This window comes from Misgurnus anguillicaudatus, chromosome 22, assembly GCF_027580225.2.
Source record: "Misgurnus anguillicaudatus chromosome 22, ASM2758022v2, whole genome shotgun sequence".
Taxonomy (NCBI): Eukaryota; Metazoa; Chordata; class Actinopteri; order Cypriniformes; family Cobitidae; genus Misgurnus; species Misgurnus anguillicaudatus.
Genome location: NC_073358.2, coordinates 178,900 through 197,290, shown reverse-complemented (window position 1 = coordinate 197,290; position 18,391 = coordinate 178,900). Strand labels below are relative to the sequence as shown.

General features: G+C 38.6%; 3 protein-coding genes across 7 annotated transcripts; 1 reads left to right on the top strand and 2 right to left on the bottom strand.

Moving 5' to 3' along the window:
• The first annotated feature begins 1,582 nt into the window (after positions 1 to 1,582).
• pomt1 (protein-O-mannosyltransferase 1) lies at positions 1,583 to 9,100 on the top strand. Of its 4 annotated transcripts, none has more exons than XM_055200233.2 (20): positions 1,585 to 1,857; positions 1,959 to 2,066; positions 2,142 to 2,248; positions 2,341 to 2,391; positions 2,502 to 2,648; positions 2,731 to 2,836; positions 2,916 to 2,975; positions 3,141 to 3,234; positions 3,320 to 3,475; positions 3,576 to 3,706; positions 3,772 to 3,867; positions 3,960 to 4,052; positions 4,134 to 4,230; positions 4,307 to 4,399; positions 4,948 to 5,068; positions 5,154 to 5,251; positions 5,360 to 5,473; positions 7,398 to 7,524; positions 7,676 to 7,853; positions 7,965 to 9,100. In XM_055200233.2, the coding sequence occupies exons 2-20, from the start codon at positions 1,960 to 1,962 to the stop codon at positions 8,137 to 8,139; spliced, it is 2,151 nt and encodes a 716-aa protein (XP_055056208.2). In that variant the 5' UTR covers positions 1,585 to 1,857; position 1,959; the 3' UTR covers positions 8,140 to 9,100. The 4 variants fall into 4 exon arrangements, with proteins under 4 accessions (XP_055056209.2, XP_055056208.2, XP_055056207.2 ...); XM_055200232.2 differs by having other exon boundaries at positions 1,956 to 2,066; XM_055200234.2 differs by lacking the exon at positions 2,341 to 2,391 and having other exon boundaries at positions 1,583 to 1,857; positions 1,956 to 2,066.
• An 852-nt stretch (positions 9,101 to 9,952) lies between these two features.
• Positions 9,953 to 12,269, bottom strand: LOC129440747 (zona pellucida sperm-binding protein 3). Of its 2 annotated transcripts, XM_055200236.2 has the most exons (10): positions 12,080 to 12,242; positions 11,808 to 11,986; positions 11,615 to 11,712; positions 11,372 to 11,535; positions 10,927 to 11,101; positions 10,752 to 10,857; positions 10,580 to 10,668; positions 10,395 to 10,480; positions 10,232 to 10,324; positions 9,953 to 10,155 (listed from the first exon to the last, which is right to left on the bottom strand). In XM_055200236.2, the coding sequence occupies exons 1-10, from the start codon at positions 12,132 to 12,134 to the stop codon at positions 10,001 to 10,003; spliced, it is 1,200 nt and encodes a 399-aa protein (XP_055056211.2). In that variant the 5' UTR covers positions 12,135 to 12,242; the 3' UTR covers positions 9,953 to 10,000. The 2 variants fall into 2 exon arrangements, with proteins under 2 accessions (XP_055056211.2, XP_055056212.2); XM_055200237.2 differs by lacking the exon at positions 10,232 to 10,324 and having other exon boundaries at positions 12,080 to 12,269.
• A 1,010-nt stretch (positions 12,270 to 13,279) lies between these two features.
• Positions 13,280 to 18,369, bottom strand: mtfp1 (mitochondrial fission process 1). The gene is made up of 4 exons (XM_055200242.2): positions 18,168 to 18,369; positions 16,726 to 16,853; positions 13,942 to 14,174; positions 13,280 to 13,848 (listed from the first exon to the last, which is right to left on the bottom strand). Exons 1-4 carry the CDS (start codon positions 18,235 to 18,237, stop codon positions 13,782 to 13,784), a joined length of 498 nt encoding a protein of 165 aa, XP_055056217.1. The 5' UTR covers positions 18,238 to 18,369; the 3' UTR covers positions 13,280 to 13,781.
• Positions 18,370 to 18,391: the final 22 nt, after the last annotated feature.

Sequence of the window (18,391 nt, the reverse complement as noted above, 5' to 3'; positions counted from 1 at the left end):
GCTGTGCGCGCTGCCGAACGGAGAGAAGAGAATCTCAAGAAATCTCAGAACTCAACTTTTAATGGAAATGTGAGCATGAACTCAGACGCTGATCTCTTGTCCTTTGGCTGAGCTAATAACAGACTTAAAAAAGTCCTAATCCTCTATATAATCTTTCAAAGCAACACTTAAACACTTGAGCAGTTTTAGCTCTTCTTCTCCCAATTTGCAGGCAGCGTGACGCTCTTAGATATTTGGTTTATAAATAACACAGAGCTGAAACAACAGGGACAACATGAATACTGAATGTGTATGTTGAAACAAGTATATAATGTTGCAAATGCCTTAAGATTATTTGTGCTTCGCCACTTAAACATGCATGTATGGACATTTCATCAACATACATTTATGCCTGTTCATTTCTTTATTAAAATGTTTACAATGTTTACTTTTGCTCTTAAGGTTGGAGTGAGATGACATCTGTCAGGAGAGGAGCCAGAAATTATAACTTATAGTTAGTACTTGGTAAAGTCTGATATAAAGACAGACTAATTCATCCAAATAAAACATGTTTGGTCCCAAACGACCCAACTGAACGGCGATGTTGAATGTACATACTGTACACATACATAAGAGTGCTGTGTGTGTGCGCGCGCGCCCGTGAGAGAGAGAGAGAGAGAAAGATGAGAGATTTCAACTTATAAATGGTGCTTGGTGCTTTGATGATAGGGTAATAATAATGAAAAACGCATAAACCTCTATACTTTCCTCAGTTCAGGTCTGATAAAGCTCCTGATTACAAACTGCAAGTTGGAGAATTTTTGACTGAATCAATAATAATTTAGTTCAAATTTGGCTATACCCCCCCCCCCCCCAGGCGTCCAGGAATCATAAAATTAAAATGCTTAAAAAGATAAAGAGGTTAGTTATCTACCGTATTCATCGAATCTTGCTCATATCCAACTTCGTTCGCGCGCTACAGATCCTTGTGGCTTGTAACACACGTGCGTGCAGCGTGATGACGTATTTTAACCAGACAACTATTTTAATCATTTTAATTTCTGTAACTTACCACTGGCATTTATTTATTTAATTATTTTAAATGTTATGTGTATTTGGTTTCCACTTGTTGCGAGTTGCATATTTATCTATAACTCATAATTTTCGCCTTTCTGAAAAAAAAAAATGCTCATTTCTGATTGCCTGATAGGTGACATTTATCTCTGCCTGGCTGCTCTATAGAGGATAAAACCTGCAAAAATAATAAAAAAAAAATAATAAATGTAACTATACATATGTCTATAATACATAATACATACGTAATTAAATGTTATATGCAAACGAGAATTAATATTTATGACCCTAAAATAAAAAAGTAATGTTTTATTTATAAATTATAATATTGTAATATAATATGAAGGTATAATATTACGCAGCAGTTAGTTGCTAGTTACTTACATATCCTTGAACTTACATTCGGTTTTGGAACCGAAAGCAGAGTTTATTCGCTCCTCACACCTGCTTTCTGTAATAATAACCTCAGGCAGACAGTCGGCACAACAGCTGAGTTGATGGGTAACCAGCTAGTTAATCCAGACGCCGGAGCAGAAGGTGGCGGTAATGCAGCAACGAGCTGGATACCAACCGCCATAAAACACAAAAAGAAGTTGCACAACAACATAAGACCAGGAGGCTTATTTTATTAAAGATATATGTTTATTCTTTTGAATCAAATCAAAGTTGTGCTAGGATATTTAAGTTATATTAGTATTAGTTACATTAGAACGAGTTATGCAAACAGCGTGCAGCTATGAAATGAAGATCATTGAGATTTATTTACGAAACCAGAAATTTACCACAAAATAAAAGTGACTTAAGGTAAAAACGCATGCGTTGTACTGCATACCATGGAGTTAACTATTTATTTGTAGTGGGTAGTAATGGTATGTTTAAACCTTTATGATTATGACTAAAAGCAGAATGCAGTGTGTGAAGGTGAAGGTGGAGATTAATGTGCTGCTCGTGGCAGTGACTGCTCTTGCGCTCTTCACGAGACTTTATGACATTCAGTTTCCTAAAGCTGTAGTGTAAGTTAAGTCTCTCTTTACTTATATTATTTACTGTTGTGAGGGTTTTCTTTACACATCTATTGATGGTTTTAGGTTTGATGAAGTCTTTTATGGGCAGTTCTTATCTCTATACATGAAACGAGTGCATTTTATTGACGAAAGTGCTCCACCTTTTGGCCACATGATATTAGCTTTAGGAGGTGAGAAACATACTTTATGAAACATTATTGCACTTATTGATCGGTAGATTGCCTAATGTGTGTGTGTGTGTGTGTGTGTTTGTCTGGATTAGGTTATTTAGGAGGATTTGATGGCAACTTTGTTTGGAATAGAATTGGAGCAGGTGATGTTTATATGTCTACATAATGTTATTGAACAATTAAATCTATGTTTTTTGTATTATATAAGTCAGCTTTTATAATAGCATGAATCTTTACTGATGCTATTATTCAGAATACAGCAGTAATGTTCCTGTTTGGAGCCTACGGATTATTCCTGCCATTGCAGGCTCGTTGTGTTTACCACTGAGTTATCTTCTGGTGCTGGAGCTGAGATATAAACATCTCACAGCATTAGGAGCCTCGGTGCTCCTCCTCACGGGTAACTTATCTCTCTTACTGTCTCTGATATATATGTGTGATATATGTGTTATTTTTATTAAGTACGCTTTTATTTTTTACAGAAAATTCCCTGATTGTGCAGTCACGTTTCATGTTGCTGGATTCTGTTTTGATCTTTTTTTTGCTGCTAGCTGTGCTGTCATACCTCCGCTTTTACAAAGCACACGAGTAAGATTTACACGCTTTGTCAGTCTGAGATCTGTTTTGTCATGTAATGGTTATGTTAATGTCGTCTTGTGTTTTCAAGTTCATGGTTCAGGTGGTTTTGGCTGGTGATATCTGGGGTCAGTTGTGCATGTGCAGTCGGGTACGTACAGTCAGAACAAAGGTTTATTTTGTCCAGATGCTTACTTTAATGTGCATGTATTTGTTTTTACAGCATTAAGAACTTGACCTGTCAATTAAGAAAATTGAGAAATCTGTTATTTAGTAATGTATTAAAATATAATAATAAATATGTTTATGCCTTCAGAGTAAAGTACATGGGTATGTTCACATACTTTCTACTGCTCGCTCTAGCAGTTGTACACATCTGGCAACTTCTTGGAGATCGAACATTAAGCAATGTGAGTACTGGTTATAACATTTCAGGGGATTTAGAAATGTTTCGTTTTTCTGTTAGTAAGTGTTTTACTGCGTTTCTGAGACAAGGCCAAAGTAGCAGCTGAGGTGTTGGTTCGTTTCCTTGCCCTTGTGGTTTTACCCGTCGTCGTGTACCTCGGCTTTTTCTACGTTCATCTAACCCTGCTTTACCGCAGTGGACCGCACGATCAGATGATGAGCAGTGCTTTTCAAGCAAGCCTGGAGGTATTGTTCTTCCTGTTTATATTGTGTTTGATGTATGTTACTTACAGTATTTGTTATAATTAGTAGATGTAAATCGTCTGTCTGGTTTATGATGATTAAGGGTGGTCTGGCCAGGATCACTCATGGGCAGCCTTTGGAGATAGCATTCGGTTCCCAGGTTACTCTCCGCACTTTGTCCAGCAAACCCGTACCATGTTGGCTTCATTCCCACAAGGCTAACTATCCGGTTAGGTGAGTCTTCATCAGTCTGCAGCCGTTTTCCTTTTATGATCTTAACTGTTTATCTGTGATTAAAGGTATGAAAATGGACGCGGCAGCTCGCACCAACAGCAAGTGACCTGCTATCCTTTCAAAGATGTAAACAACTGGTGGATTATTAAGGACCCTGGCCGGTAAGTTTGTTTGGTAATTGTAACATTATCGTATTTTCTCTAACGATCAATACTTGATAACAAATATGTTTTTATTTTATTGGAAATCTCAGCCACAGTCTGGTGGTAAACAGCCCTCCCAAACCGGTCAGACACGGCGATGTTATTCAGTTGGTACACGGGATGACATCTCGCTACCTCAACACGTAATACAGTCCTCCAGTATCAGATTCGTCCGAGTTGAATTTATTAGTAGTCGAAGCAATAAACCGATGCTTTGTTTTCAGACATGATGTTGCTGCACCCATGAGCCCTCACCTACAGGAAGTGTCTGCTTATATTGATTTTAATGTGTCTATGCTGGCTCAGAATCTATGGAGAGTGGTAAGACTTTTATCATTTCATTACCTTTTGAAATTCACTTTTCATATTTGACTTCATTAATCATTCTGCTCTTTAGGACATCACCAACAGAGAGTCGGATAGAGAAATCTGGAAGACGATTTTATCAGAGGTGCGATTTGTTCATGTCAACACTTCAGCTGTTCTCAAGGTTTGTGCTATAACAGATAATACTCTGTGTGTGTGTGTGTGTGTGTGTGTGTGTGTGTGTGTGTGTGTGTGTGTGTGTGTGTGTGTGTGTGTATATGACCCAGAAACAGTAATATTTAGAAACGGTTATTATGTCTATTAGGGTTATGACATTCACACAAATGTCTGAAAGGGTTTCCTGTCATTTTGAGCTTGGAATCCATGGCAGAAGGAAGAAATTCCTCACAAAAGAGGCTTTTAAAGACCCTTCATTATTATTTTTTAATGGACTTGGGCTGTCAAACTGTTGTATAAACACAGCCAAGGTGGTACTGCGGCACGACGCAAAGCGAAGGTACACTAATTGCATAATTTTAAAATAATTGAAAGGACCGTGGTGGTTATTTTAAGATATTTCACAGGTCAGGTGTGTGTTTTACAAACATTTCTCAACCAATCAGAATAAAGCATTTAATAGCGCCGTGCTATAAATATCAATAGTTGTTATTATTAATTATTAAAATGAATTGTCTACAGTAATTTGTTAAGTGCTTCAGTAATGTTTTCCAGCTCAGTGGCGTCTCTCTGCCCGAGTGGGGTTTCAAACAGCTGGAGGTGGTCGGAGATAAGATTAATAAAGCCTACCAGCAGACGGGCGTCTGGAACGTGGAGGAGCATCGCTATGGAAGAAGTTGGGAAATACGCGATGGACTATTTTACATAAGAAATGTGTCATCTTTTCTTTTCCTTTATTTGTTTATTCAATTTCTCCACAGGTCAGGAACAGATGGAGAGGGAGTTGGAGCTGAAATCACCTACTCACAGTGACATCACAAAAAACCTCACTTTCATGGCCAAATTTCTTGAGCTGCAGGTGAAAAATATGAACTATAGACATATATGTCAGTCATTTACAGTAAACACAACATCTGTTCATTTTTACACACATGCTTTTAATGGCTTTTCTATGTTTGATTGACAGTGGAAGATGCTGACAGTGAAGAATGAAGAGTCTGAGCACAAGTACAGCTCATCACCTCTTGAATGGATTACCTTGGATACAAACATTGCATACTGGCTTCATCCTTCAACTAATGTAGGTTTATATATTTTTGTCTTTGATTGTAGGGCTGTCCATTTCTTTTTAGGGGGGTATAGAAAAATCCCAAATGATCTAGGAACCCTTTATGTGTGATTAATCATAATTAACCGCATGCCTATTGTGAAAAAGTTAGTTAAAGGGGACATTTCACAAGACTTTTTAACATGTCAAATAAATATTTGGTGTCCCCAGAGTACACATGTGAAGTTTTAGGTAGAGCCCGACCGATAAAGGATTTTCAAGGCTGATACCGATACAAATGTTTGTTAAAATCCTATATATCGGCCGATATTTATTTATTTATTTATTTCAGAAATGCACAACAAAACATTAACAGATTTCCCTAACATTAGTTATTTGTAGTTAGTTATGAGTTTTAACTAAAATAATATGATAATGTATTTTAAAAAGAAACTTGTTTCTTTTATTGTCTCGTGACCAACTCACCATGAAATCACTTAACCGTTGTTCTCTCTGCCCGACTCTGGCTGGATCAGCAGGTTGCAGGATATGTGTCGCGTTATACACGAGTGTTGCCAACAGGGAGGTTGTAGAGTGCCCTCTGTTGGACAAACTATACAATGGCAGCACTCATGACACGGCCTGCCGATATATCGGTCGGGTTCTAGTTTTAGGTAAAAATACCCCACAGATAATTTATTATAGCTAAAATGTTAAAATTGTGCCATTTATGGGTGTGTCCTTTAAAATGTAAATGAGCTGATGTTAATGCAAACACTGATCACCCTAATGATGAAATTGAAACTCAGTTGTGCTGTCAATTATTTTCTCTCTCTCTGCACTAAATGTCAGTGTTGTGGTTGGATAGTGCAGATTAAAGGTGGAGTGCACAATGTTTGAAAAACCAAAACGCACTTGTAGCCAATCAGCAGTAAGGGGCGTGTCTATTAACCCACATCCTTGCCGGGGTTGTGTATGTGTGGGGCGGGTCTATCAAAAGAAGGTCCAGATTCTGTTGGGGTAGGGGCGTGTATGTTTAGGTGATTTCAAATGTCAACATTGGCTATCAAACATTGTGCACTCCGCCTTTAAGGGGCGGTATTATTATAATAAGATCCCCTTCTAATATTACAAGGGGAGACAAATTTCAATGAGCTATATTTTCACATGCTTGCAGAGAATGGTTTACCAAAACTAAGTTACTGGGTTGATCTTTTTCACATTTTCTAGGTTGATAGAAGCACGGAAGACCCAATTATAGCACTTAAACATGGAAAAAGTTTGACCCCTTTAAAGTTTTTCTTCATCATTTACTGTATTGTATGCCATGCCACAATGTACACCATCAGACTGAACTTATTCTGTCACTTTGTGCATTTAAAGATGAAAGCCTAAATACATGAATGTGGTGGATTTTGAGAGGAGGATTTTTATGTTCTTGTAAACAGTTTTGTGCTCTTTTAATAAAATCTTTGGTTGCATATGAAGAGCTCAGATGCAAAACCCTCTTAGTGCGTCTGTCATGTTTTCATGTCATCTTTTATCAGACTGTTATTTCTGTATGACCTGAGGCCGGGGAAGTAGGCTATTTGATGAAGGTATAATACGTGCAGAGAGCATTCAGTTAATATCATCATCTTGTTTTGATGGAGGTGGCATTTAGCAGCTTTTGCATCTGAGCTCCTCATATATGAATGGTGAATATAAGGAGAGTTCACCAAAACATGCTTATTGTTTATGGAATGATTAGTAAAAGCATTTAATACAGATTTATTATTGATTACTAAACTCCAAACCAACCTTTGCACACTGAATTTGAAGTGAATACCCGTTCACGGTGTTGGTGGGATTGTTGCTGTTATTAAGTGTAATGAATTGATTCTATTAAATTATTAATGTTAAATGAATGAATCACTTGACCAGTAGTAACCAACCCTTTTCTTTTTGTTTAATTCAGGCACAAATTCAGTTGATCGGTAATCTTGTTACTTGGACCACAGGAAACATTGCACTGGCAGTTTACTCTCTTTTGCTCTTAATCTACTTATTGAGGCGACGAAGAAAAGTCCTGGACATTTCTGAAGGTTTGTACTGTTTAAAAGTCAAGTTAAAGGTTAAAGTGCAGTAAGTTGGAGCATTTTGTGGTTGCTAGGGCATTATGAGTGACAGTTGCTAGGGAGTTTCTTATAATAATGTTTATTAATGATCTGTGCTTTTTAACTTCTGTAAATGTAGACTCATGGGAGCAGCTGGTTTTGGCGGGTGTAGTGACTATCGGAGGCTGGTCGGTTAATTACGTGCCGTTCTTTCTAATGGAGAAGACATTGTTTCTGTACCACTATCTTCCAGCCCTTACCTTCAAGGTCTTGCAGATACCTATAGTTGTCGAGCATCTGTACACTCACGTATTGAGGTAAAGACACAAAGAGTCAGACTTTTAAAACATATATGTTACTTTAAAAATATACAAATTTTAGTTTTCAATCAGTTCAACTAAACTCTTTACATTTATGTTGTTTCACAGATCCTCGGCTCAACAGAAGTCATTTGTTGGTGTTATTCTGGCAGTTCTTACTTCAATATTTGTGTGCCACCGCAACTTGAGTCCTCTTACTTACGGTCAGCCTGCACTGACCTCAGATCAGCTGACTGCACTATGTTGGAAAGAGAGCTGGGATCTTCTTCTTCGCAGACGCTGAAACTTCCCTCATTTCCAAAAGAATAGGACCTTCAGTCTTTGTTACAAAATTCGGGTCTTTTAGGGTCTTGTTACCCCAAACATAAAAATGTAAAGAACTTCTCTACAATGAAAACTCTGCTGCTGCTCAGTATTAAATCAACTATTTTTGTAAAATCACATGTGGGATTTTATAATGTATAGTAACGTCACCTGCTGCCATTATGTGACACATTCATATTGATGCTTCATTGTGGTTTCTTCAGAATCCATTCTGGGAAACTTGGCTGTCCACACAAGTCACCTTTGTTTATCTTTATGATACAGTTTGCCATCTCTGAGCTGCTCAAACAAACAACTCTTTGTTTACGTCATATGTCTGCCTGTCCTTCATCTCTGTTTTGTAGTTTGTCAAGTTGTAGTCCTGCGTCTGTGGCCCCGCCCTTATTGTGTTCACCTGTTTTGTTTCACTAATGAGTATCACTACGTTTCTTGTGTAACAGATGTCTCCTTTGGGGCTCCTCCGTTACGGTTATATTAAAAACTTTTTTGCTTATGATGACATTTGTGTGAAAGTCAAACTACAAATAGACTATTGACCATTGAGCCTCAAGTAAAATATAAGAAGTAAACCTTTTCTTACTTTATTCAGTGCTAAAAATCAACGTGATCTCTTCGGTGTTTACCCTTCAGATTTGCAGCAGATTGCTGTGATTATAAAAGACTATCACACATTTAATAATGAGGAGACGCCTTTCTAAACCTCATATACTGAACCTCACAACTGTAGATGTAAAGTGTCACAAACTACATCGAAATGCTTGATTGGTCCCTGTGTTCAGATCATTTAGTTTTTATGTATTTCATCTAATATGGACCCAAACCTAAATTTAAGTTGTTTACACAAACATATGTGTGACCCAGTCCTTTAATATATGTACAGTAAGTATAACTCCACATAAAAGTAAACATTATTTGTTTTACATCCTGTATGGGCTGTTTTGTTGAATTGTTGCATGTTATGGTTGAGTTTTGCTCACTCTTGCTGAAACATATGAGAATCAGTTTCACCATCTGCTGGTGACATCACAACACACACATGCTCAGTTTAAGGGGACATATCACAAAAAATCTGACTTTTTGGGTCTTCCGTGCTTCCATCAACCCAGTAACTTAGTTTTGGTAAACCATTTTCTGAAAGCATGTGAAAAAATAGCTCATTGAAAGTTGGCTCCCCTTGTGATGTCAGAACGGGATCTATAATAATAATACCGACCCTTCATCTGCAACCACTGCACTGCCATTTAGTGCAGAGATCAGCTCATTTGCATTGTAAAGGACACACCCAAAAACTGCACATTTTTGCTCACACCTACAAAGTGTAAATTTTAACATGTTGTTATAAACACTCTGTGGGGTATTTTGAGCTATTATACATCATAGGGGTATGGGGGTGGGATTGTTTTATTTTAAGAGGCTTTAAGAATACTTCTGATTTATGGTTTGAGAAATCTCAATGAAAGCAGAAGTAAAATTTAATTCATTTGAAATGTTGTTAAATATGGAACTAACTGATCATAACAACAGACAGCTTTCTTTTGTCCTAACTACTATCTATAGTGGTAAAACTCAAATGTTTAACTCTAGGGGCGCTGGAAAATATTTTCAAAAAAAAGAGTGGAGTGTCCGTTTAAAAGCTCCTTTGTAAGATCAGCAGTCTCTCTGATGGCAATCAATTTCATTCACAGGGTCGGTGCTCAAGAGCCTCTGCTGGACAACATCAGCAATGACAAGATCAAGATTATTCCCTACTACAATTGAGAAAACAGCACATGAAAAAAATGGCAATTCTCATGCAACGTTTATTGAAAAACAATTCAGCATCAATATTTCGTCAGCAGATCTCTGCTCGGCCTGTAGCCCATACGTCCTCCTCTCCAGAAACACAGATAGTAGCTCACAGCAATGGCTACCATTACAGTAACCAGCACAGCTGCGACTGACACGATCACCAGCCAAACTGGAGATTTACTTAAACCTGGAAAAAAAAGATCAGCTCAACTCATCATACAGAGCCATGACAATAAACTTGAATAGATGTCCACATCACAGACCGTGTTCCGTAATATTGGTGTTCAGCGATACATTTCGCTCGGATTCATCCTCCACTATTATAAAAGGTCCCAAAACCTTGCGTGCAGATCGGCCTTGAGGAAGAAACCAGGCTGTGTGGATTTATAATCCAGATGAGGTCTGGCTAGAGGTGAGAGCTCATACCCTTCAGCGTGTCTATCCTCCATTTACAGGTGGACTCACAGCAGGAACACAAGTAACTTTGGAGAGGATTATCAAGGAGTTCCCATCTACAACAAAACAGCTTCAGAATAAAAGCTTACAAACACCATTAGGGTTAGGGTGACTATTAGTCCTCAACTAATCTTTGCAGAGATGGAGGATCTGACCTGTGGCGTTCCTTCACGTAGTGACATGCTTTCCCATCAACCTTTGAGCTGCGGATGTCCCATGCTGTCAGGTCACAGTAAAGAAAAATCTGCAGATCAAGTATAAAACCGAGAAGGTTGTTAACCAATAAAACCGTAACTCTAGCGGTTAACGCAAACCAGCAGCTCTCACATTCTCTCCAAGAGCAAATTTGAAGGCCTCGATGTAAAGACGTATTTCACCGGGCTTCCGTCTTGGCAGAAATGTGGAGTTTCCTTCTTTACTTTCCATCAGACACCTGCGAGAGCAAAAGTATGGCCAGTCCTCATGCACTACAGTTAAAGATTCATGAAAAACATTTACTTACCCTGAATTAGAAACGATGGGGTGCACCTTACTATTAAATCTGATGTCAGACCCTGTGGCCATCACACATCTGTCCAGAAAAATCCACAGAGGTCCAGGACTCTGAACTTCAGCTCTGATGGGAATACTGGAGCCCAGCATAAAACTCAACGATGATGCAGGGCCACTAAAGTCATCTGTGGATATAATGTGCAGTCAGTACACATACACACTGTGAGCATCTCTAAATGTCCAAATTCAAAATTGTTTGCCAACACGCCTTTATTCTCCAAGGTGACTCTTTCTGAAAGAATAAATGTTCAAGAAAAAGGTCTAGCAGGAGTTCATCCATAAGGAACTGACTGGATACTATAACGCATCTGTCTAAACAGGGTTTGAAGTGTCATTTTAAGTAATTTAGCTGGTATAACATGGTGTTAGGAAACCTAAAAGTGAGTTTCACTGACTGTTCATGAGCTCCATGCTGAAGACCACCTCCTCTGCTCCATTCACCTCCCCTTCTGCTCCATTCACCTCCCCTTCTGCTCCATTCACCTCCCCTTCTGCTCCATTCACCTCCCCTTCTGCTCCATTCACCTCCTCTTCTGCTCCATTCACTTCACTTACAGGTCTGGAGGGAGGGCAGGTCAACAGCTCAGTTTACAGCAAAAACCAATTTAGTAATTCTGAGTAGATGAACAATCACCCACAAGTCATGGACACATTGGACCGTTTGTGATATGAAGGGGAGTCCAGGTCCTCTGTCATAGAGCAATTCAGTGGAGTATCTCACCCACTTCACACTGACCTTAGACAGCAACGTAAAAGATGATTAATAGATTATTAAAAGTCTTCAAGATGATAACTCTAAGCATCAGTTTCATCACATCGATAACCACGTACCTGCTTATTAAAGCCACAATCACTTAATGAAACATAGAAATGCAGTGAATCATCTGAACCCAAGAAACTTGGAGGACAGTTGCCCAGTAGAGCTCTGGATGAATCCAGTTTCTCTGATAGATCCAGTCTGGGCTTCCAGCTTATACTGACTGTATCACGTCTACAGTCTATTAATAAATCTGAAAACAACACCAACTTAAGTTTAACAAAAAGAAACTTTACACATCAAACCAAAACGACAACTCATCAAACCAAAATAACAAGTCATCTACCTTTCTGTGCCATTGCAGGAACCACCAAAAACAAGATCAAACTAAACCAATTCATTCTTCAGCCAAAAAGGGAACAGATGTGTTTTGTGCTTTTGTGAGATCTCATGATAATCAAGTTAACAGCTGTCAGCTGACGGTTAACTTGATCAACCAGCCACTCGCTGACAATCAACAGCTGATCAACTAGTTAAAACAATCATCGAGCACAAACCAGCAGCTTTCAGGAGTGTATTCCAGGCTATGTTTACACGTGGGCGGCTATTTTCATAAACGGACAGTTCAACCTCTCCGGTTTCAAAAATAATATCGTGCAAACATGTCAGTTATCAGTGTTTAATTACACGTACCCGTTCATATATGCCGTCAAGAGAAGCTCAAGCCCACAAAAGCCAATCACCGGTAGCGCTGGTGGTGACACGAACTGGTTCATGTTGGAGCGAGGAGTTGTTGCAGTAAGTGATCGATGACGTCAAAGTACCGCGAGAGCGAGTTGAGGAATCACACGTAAAGGACTGATTTCGAATCGCTCTCGCGATACTTTGACATCATCCGTTTGTCGGTTCTTGTAGCGCTGCATGAAGTGAAACCACGCGTAAAAATGCTGACCTCCGAGCACTCGTCTCTGCTCCTCGACATAATGGAGCAGCTGTTTTTGCAAATACAAATACACGAAACGAGTTTGCACGAACTTAAATGTGAACTTAGAACCGTTCAGAGTAGCAATCGCATGTAAACATAGGTCGCACTTTTGACGTAGGTGCGAGCTCTGGCGCATACTCTGTGACGTTGCCTGCTTAAACATCCGTTTGTCTCAGTTTACATGCAACCGAAGATTTTAAAGATCTTCACTCTGGCCGGAGTTTTTAGAAACAATTGGTTTCAGAGGCGAGTTCTCCGTTTGCGTGTAAACGAGGGGCACAAACAAAGGTAAATCTCTCAGTTTTTAAAAGTAACAATGTCGTGTAAACCGAGCCTTTAGTGTTTGTTTTTAACTTGGGATCAAACCCATAACACATTTTTTAATTTTTATAATCCTGCCATTATTGTTCATCTTAGATAAACTGAACTGATGCTGGTCACATTTAACTGAATAACAAGAACATGCATCTTTTTAAAATTCTTAACTTTAACAATTTGTTTAAAAACAACACAATCTTTTAATGACTTACTGCTGAAATAAGATGAAGAAAGCACTGAACATTTCCTTAAACATCTTTTATTATTAATGGCACATTTTCTCTTCCTGTGAAACATTCAGAACTTGCATAGAGTTTAATGGCTTAAATACTGACGTCATCATCATCTGTAGTCCACACCATACACTTTACATAAAAAAACAACAATTACAACTGATTATACAATAAAATATAGAGAATTAAACATTTTAACAATGTCTCTTTTAATTACACTTATTAAAATAAAATGAGGCTGAGCTTCACGTATACCATCATCAGGTAGATTCACTTTAAAGACCTGAAATTCACTCCCATGCATTAAACAAGAGGAAAGTAAACATTTGAAAATACATACAGATAAAAATCTCACAAAACTATGAACTCAGAAATGTCTGAGAGGCACAATTCATTTAAAAACTCTAGAAATAAAGTGAACATGAGCAGCATTTCAATCTTAAAGCCCTGCTGATCACTGGAGTTTGTGTTAAGATGATCACATTAGAGGTCAGAGGTCACGTCCCTCACGCTCATTCATGTTTTTTACCTCCACCATAGAGTTTCCTCAGACTCGAATCCAACAGAAAATCCACAGACCTGCACACAGACAGCAGACAGTGAGTGTGTCAGCCAATACATCTCTACACAACACTGTTCAGAGACACACACACACACAACAAAAAGACTAACCTGTCAATAGGAGTTATGATGAAGGGGATTGTCGACAGGCCAACAGCGGTGGTCGTCCACTTACGCACAGGTAACGGCCAGCGTGTTGTTTTGCCCAGCAGGTAAAGAGAAGCAGCACACACACGGTTAATAGTAAATCCAGGAATGGCAACTGAAGCTAAAGCCTGCCACACAAACGTGTCGATCACAGCCGCGGACACCTGCGCCGTCTTTCCTGGATTCTCTCCGTGAGCCTTAAAAAACAATCAGTACAGCTTCAGTCTCATAAACCAGCTCATATTAAACATCCGGCTCAACACGTCCGGCTCGTATTTTTATCCAAACTCTAAAGAAGGAGGTTATTTTTATTTTTGCCATTCCAATCTCGGTCGCACAGCTTTCAGCTTTAATTTATATGCAAACAATTCTATCATGATGTACAAATACTTGAATAATAATAATTGAAATAATAAATAAACTAGAGGTGTGATAAGATCTTTTCTCAGCAAACTAAAAAGCTTTCTGGTGATATCAGAATAAAATCTTTTACTGTCCATCATGCATTATATTATTCTGTGTGTGCTTTACTTGTTTGGGTTTCCAATAATGTTGGTTTGAGAACTCTGTTTTAATATATTCAGTATTTATATTGTTGTTCAATGAAACCATGTGTTTATCTGATACTTCATTTGAACTAATTATTATTGCCTCATCATTATTATATCAGTACTGTGCAAAAGGCCACCAAAACTACTTAAAGAGGTATTCCCTGTAGTGTCAACCCCGTTCTAAATATCTTTAACTCATCATTAGAAATAGGATACGTTCCAACAGCTTTCAAACTAGCAGTTATTAAACCGCTGATTAAAAAAACCACAGCTTGATCAGGGAGAGCTTAATAACTTTAGACCAATCTCAAATCTCCCTTTTCTTTCGAAAATATTAGAAAAAGGTAGTGGCAAGCCAGTTACGCACATTCTTGACAAATAATAGTACATATGAAAAGTTCCAATCAGGATTCAGGCCCCACCATAGCACAGAGACAGCGTTGCTTAGAGTTACAAATGACCTCCTATTAACATCCGATCGTGGTGAAATCTCAATTCTTATAATACTAGACCTTAGTGCAGCCTTTGACACAATAGATCATACAATCTTACTCAATAGACTAGAAAACTATGTTGGTATCAGTGGTCAGGCGCTAGCCTGGTTTAGGTCGTATCTAACCAATCGCTATCACTTTGTTTATGTAAACGAGGAAGAGTCATATCACTCCCTGTGGCAAACGGGTTGACACGTATGGTCAGGTTGCGATGTTGGCGTTTTCTCGTGGTCTTGTAAATAGTATGCAATATAGACCCGTTTGCCACTGAACCTGCATTAACGACGACAGTGGGGTTACAGGCCTTAGTCAAACGGGTCGACGGGTTTCATTTTCTCTTAAAGATCGGAAGGTGACCCTTAGTTACCATATATACCGTCGCAGTGGGCCCCCAATTTGCAAAATCCTCAACTGTGGATAATATAATTATGCCACAACAGTTAGTCTGTCTGAAACTAAGCTGATTAAACCACATCACTGTGTGACACTTGCATTACATGTGAACGGCCCCTTCGCTAATATGATTTTGTTTTTCTCTCCCTGTCTCGTCTTTGTCCCCGAGGACAATGAGACAAACAGACCCAGTTCTGGTGGATGTGAAAGTCGGCACACCTCTGATCTACTGGTCGTCCTTCAACGTGATGCCCAGCTGATGCCTGACCAACGATCACCGGCAGAACCCGCCTAATCTCCTTATCCATTTATATGTGTAAATACATATATATCTCTCAAGGGTTTTTCCCTCCTAGGACTTTTTTTTATTTCCTCGGCTAAACAGCCCGGGGTTTTTTTATCCTAGGGGTTTTTTACCCCGGGGAAGCAGCCTTCTTGGGCTTAACTTAGCTTCCTCTTCTAGACGTTACATTAGTATACGCTCGCTTATAATGTCGAGTCATAGCCGCAGCAAATTTGACTGCTTATGCTATCGTGTATTATGTTGTGCTATATGTTGTTTTTCTGTGCTTTTACTGCTTCTATTAATGTAAAGCTGCTTTGAAACAATTAACTATTGTGAAAAGCGCTATATAAATACAATTGAATTGAATTAGATTTGTTGTTTTTGCAATGGTATAGTCAGAGTGCCATTTATATATAAACAATGGCCTTATATTGATTATTCAGGGTATTAAGCTATTTCTTGTAACTGTTATATGTATCAAAATGTAAGCAGTCCTACTCGCACCTGCCCTGAGCGAGATTTAAACCACTCCGTTCTGGCATGAGAGTCAGACGCTATAACAAGGAGGCAAAAGGCCGTGAGCTTTAATATCTAGTGTTTACTTTTACTGCACAGCTCTCACTGACACGATGATGTTTGGCTACATTTGGAAAACCGGTCATGGATTAAAAAATAATTATGACATAACCTAGACATGCTGTCATCTATTGTCACAGGAGCAGAAGCACTGACAGTAATACTCCATTCATGATTTGCTCTATTGCGTGATAGCATTTTAACATATATTATCTTAATTTTAGGTCGTTTATATGGCTGTATAATGACCATTAATCATGGGGGGATATAAAGACCAAGGGGGGATAATCACTGCCACCCTCCCAGCAAATCGCACCCTGTGTATAGTGATTATATTCAATTATGAACCCAATCTCGTGTCTCGTCTCACCTCTAGTATAAACAAATTAATTTTGTAATTCTCCACTAATGAAGAGTTAAGGGGAACATTTGGTCACTTTTTACTTACCGCTGCAGCTTTCTTGCCTTTGTCCAGCGCATCAGCGGAGACGTATGCCGTAGCAACAGCGTAACTGACCCAAACCACACTGACGGGCACAAGCGCTCTGAATGCCTCACCCACCTCATTAGCATAACCTGTGACACACATGAAGTAAAATGATCAAAGCATGTCCGAAATCTAATGTTAGGTTTACTTCCTGTCTCCTGAGACACCTTCATCTGATTAGACAGGTGTATCCTTCACTGCCTTCAGTGTCTCATAATGATATGCATGTGCGTGAGTAAGTGAGAAAGGTGACAGGTCGAGCAGGATAAAAATAAATCAGCTGAGAAACCGGTTGGAGCACAGTTTCGTATACATTTTAGTTTCATTTTCTATAACTTTTGATTGCATGTCTTGGACGAAATCAGTGTTGTATTTTTTAAATATGGGATTGGTTATTGTAAAGACGCTCTCCGTTTGTAATTCTGTTACACTGCATATGAAGATTGTCCCAATCCGTTTCTAAGAGCTGTCTTCGTCATTGCCTGATTGGGCAGCAAAGCAACAAGTCAGACGCAGTCGTAAACAAACAAACGACAGCTACAGATTCCAATATGGCGGCACGTAAAAAACGTGAAATCTCATTGGTTCTCATGTGTCATGTGAGTGCATGTTTGTAACTACTCATGAGACATAATGCATTCAGAAGACATTTATTAACCCACTAGAGATAAAAGTAAAGTTAACAGGCAATTATTAGTCTTTAATTTAAAGTATATGGCCATTATTTTTTAACAACAATCTTTTAATTATACAAAATACAATTTGTAAAGTCTCAAAAGGTACATGCAAATTTATGTGGTGGCCCATTTCACCCAAAGGGTGGCAGATAAAACTGTTATCTACTGTTAAAATGAACCAGTGTGACTTCTGATGCAATAACTTACAGCTTATCTTGCTAACAATTACATTTACAAAAGACAGCAAAAACTATACATGCACCACCTCAAATACATCTTACACTGCCCTGTACTGCGATGCTATTCACACAATAATTATACAGACAAGTCAAATTCAACATATCAGTTTAGGAAGCAAAAATATTCATTGTCCAAGTATGCATTTGACCTGCTAATTGTATTATAGTTGTCTTTCATGACACACTGTGTTTACTTTATAAATAATAATAGTACAGACCTCAAAGACGCACTGTTCCCTTTAATAATATTGTGTACATGTCATGAACTTTAAAACATCACATTAGTGAGGTCTCCACATTAAGAAAATAAGCCAAATGAATGCTTGACCAGTTTTCTCAATTTTTTAACTTATGTCCATTATTTTTAAGTCTATCTGTCGAGATTATGAATAACGTTAACTGATTCTGTTCATCTGATTGTGATGAAATCGATAAAGTTAAACATACAAATAAGTTAATTAGAGGTCACGCGTGTGTTTTTACTCACCTAGATATCGCACCCATGTGTCCCGATAAATATCCACTTTGCTCGGTTTCTCATGACTGTCCTCCTCCATAACGAGTCCGGTAAGCCGCGTAATTTAGATCAGATTCAATATCAGATCTCGTCAAACTCGTCGACTTCTACACACACGGTGAAGTGTCGCGCGCCATAGTGGATCCGAGGGACCGTCTGCAAATGACACTCTTTCATACTGTATAAAAGTATGA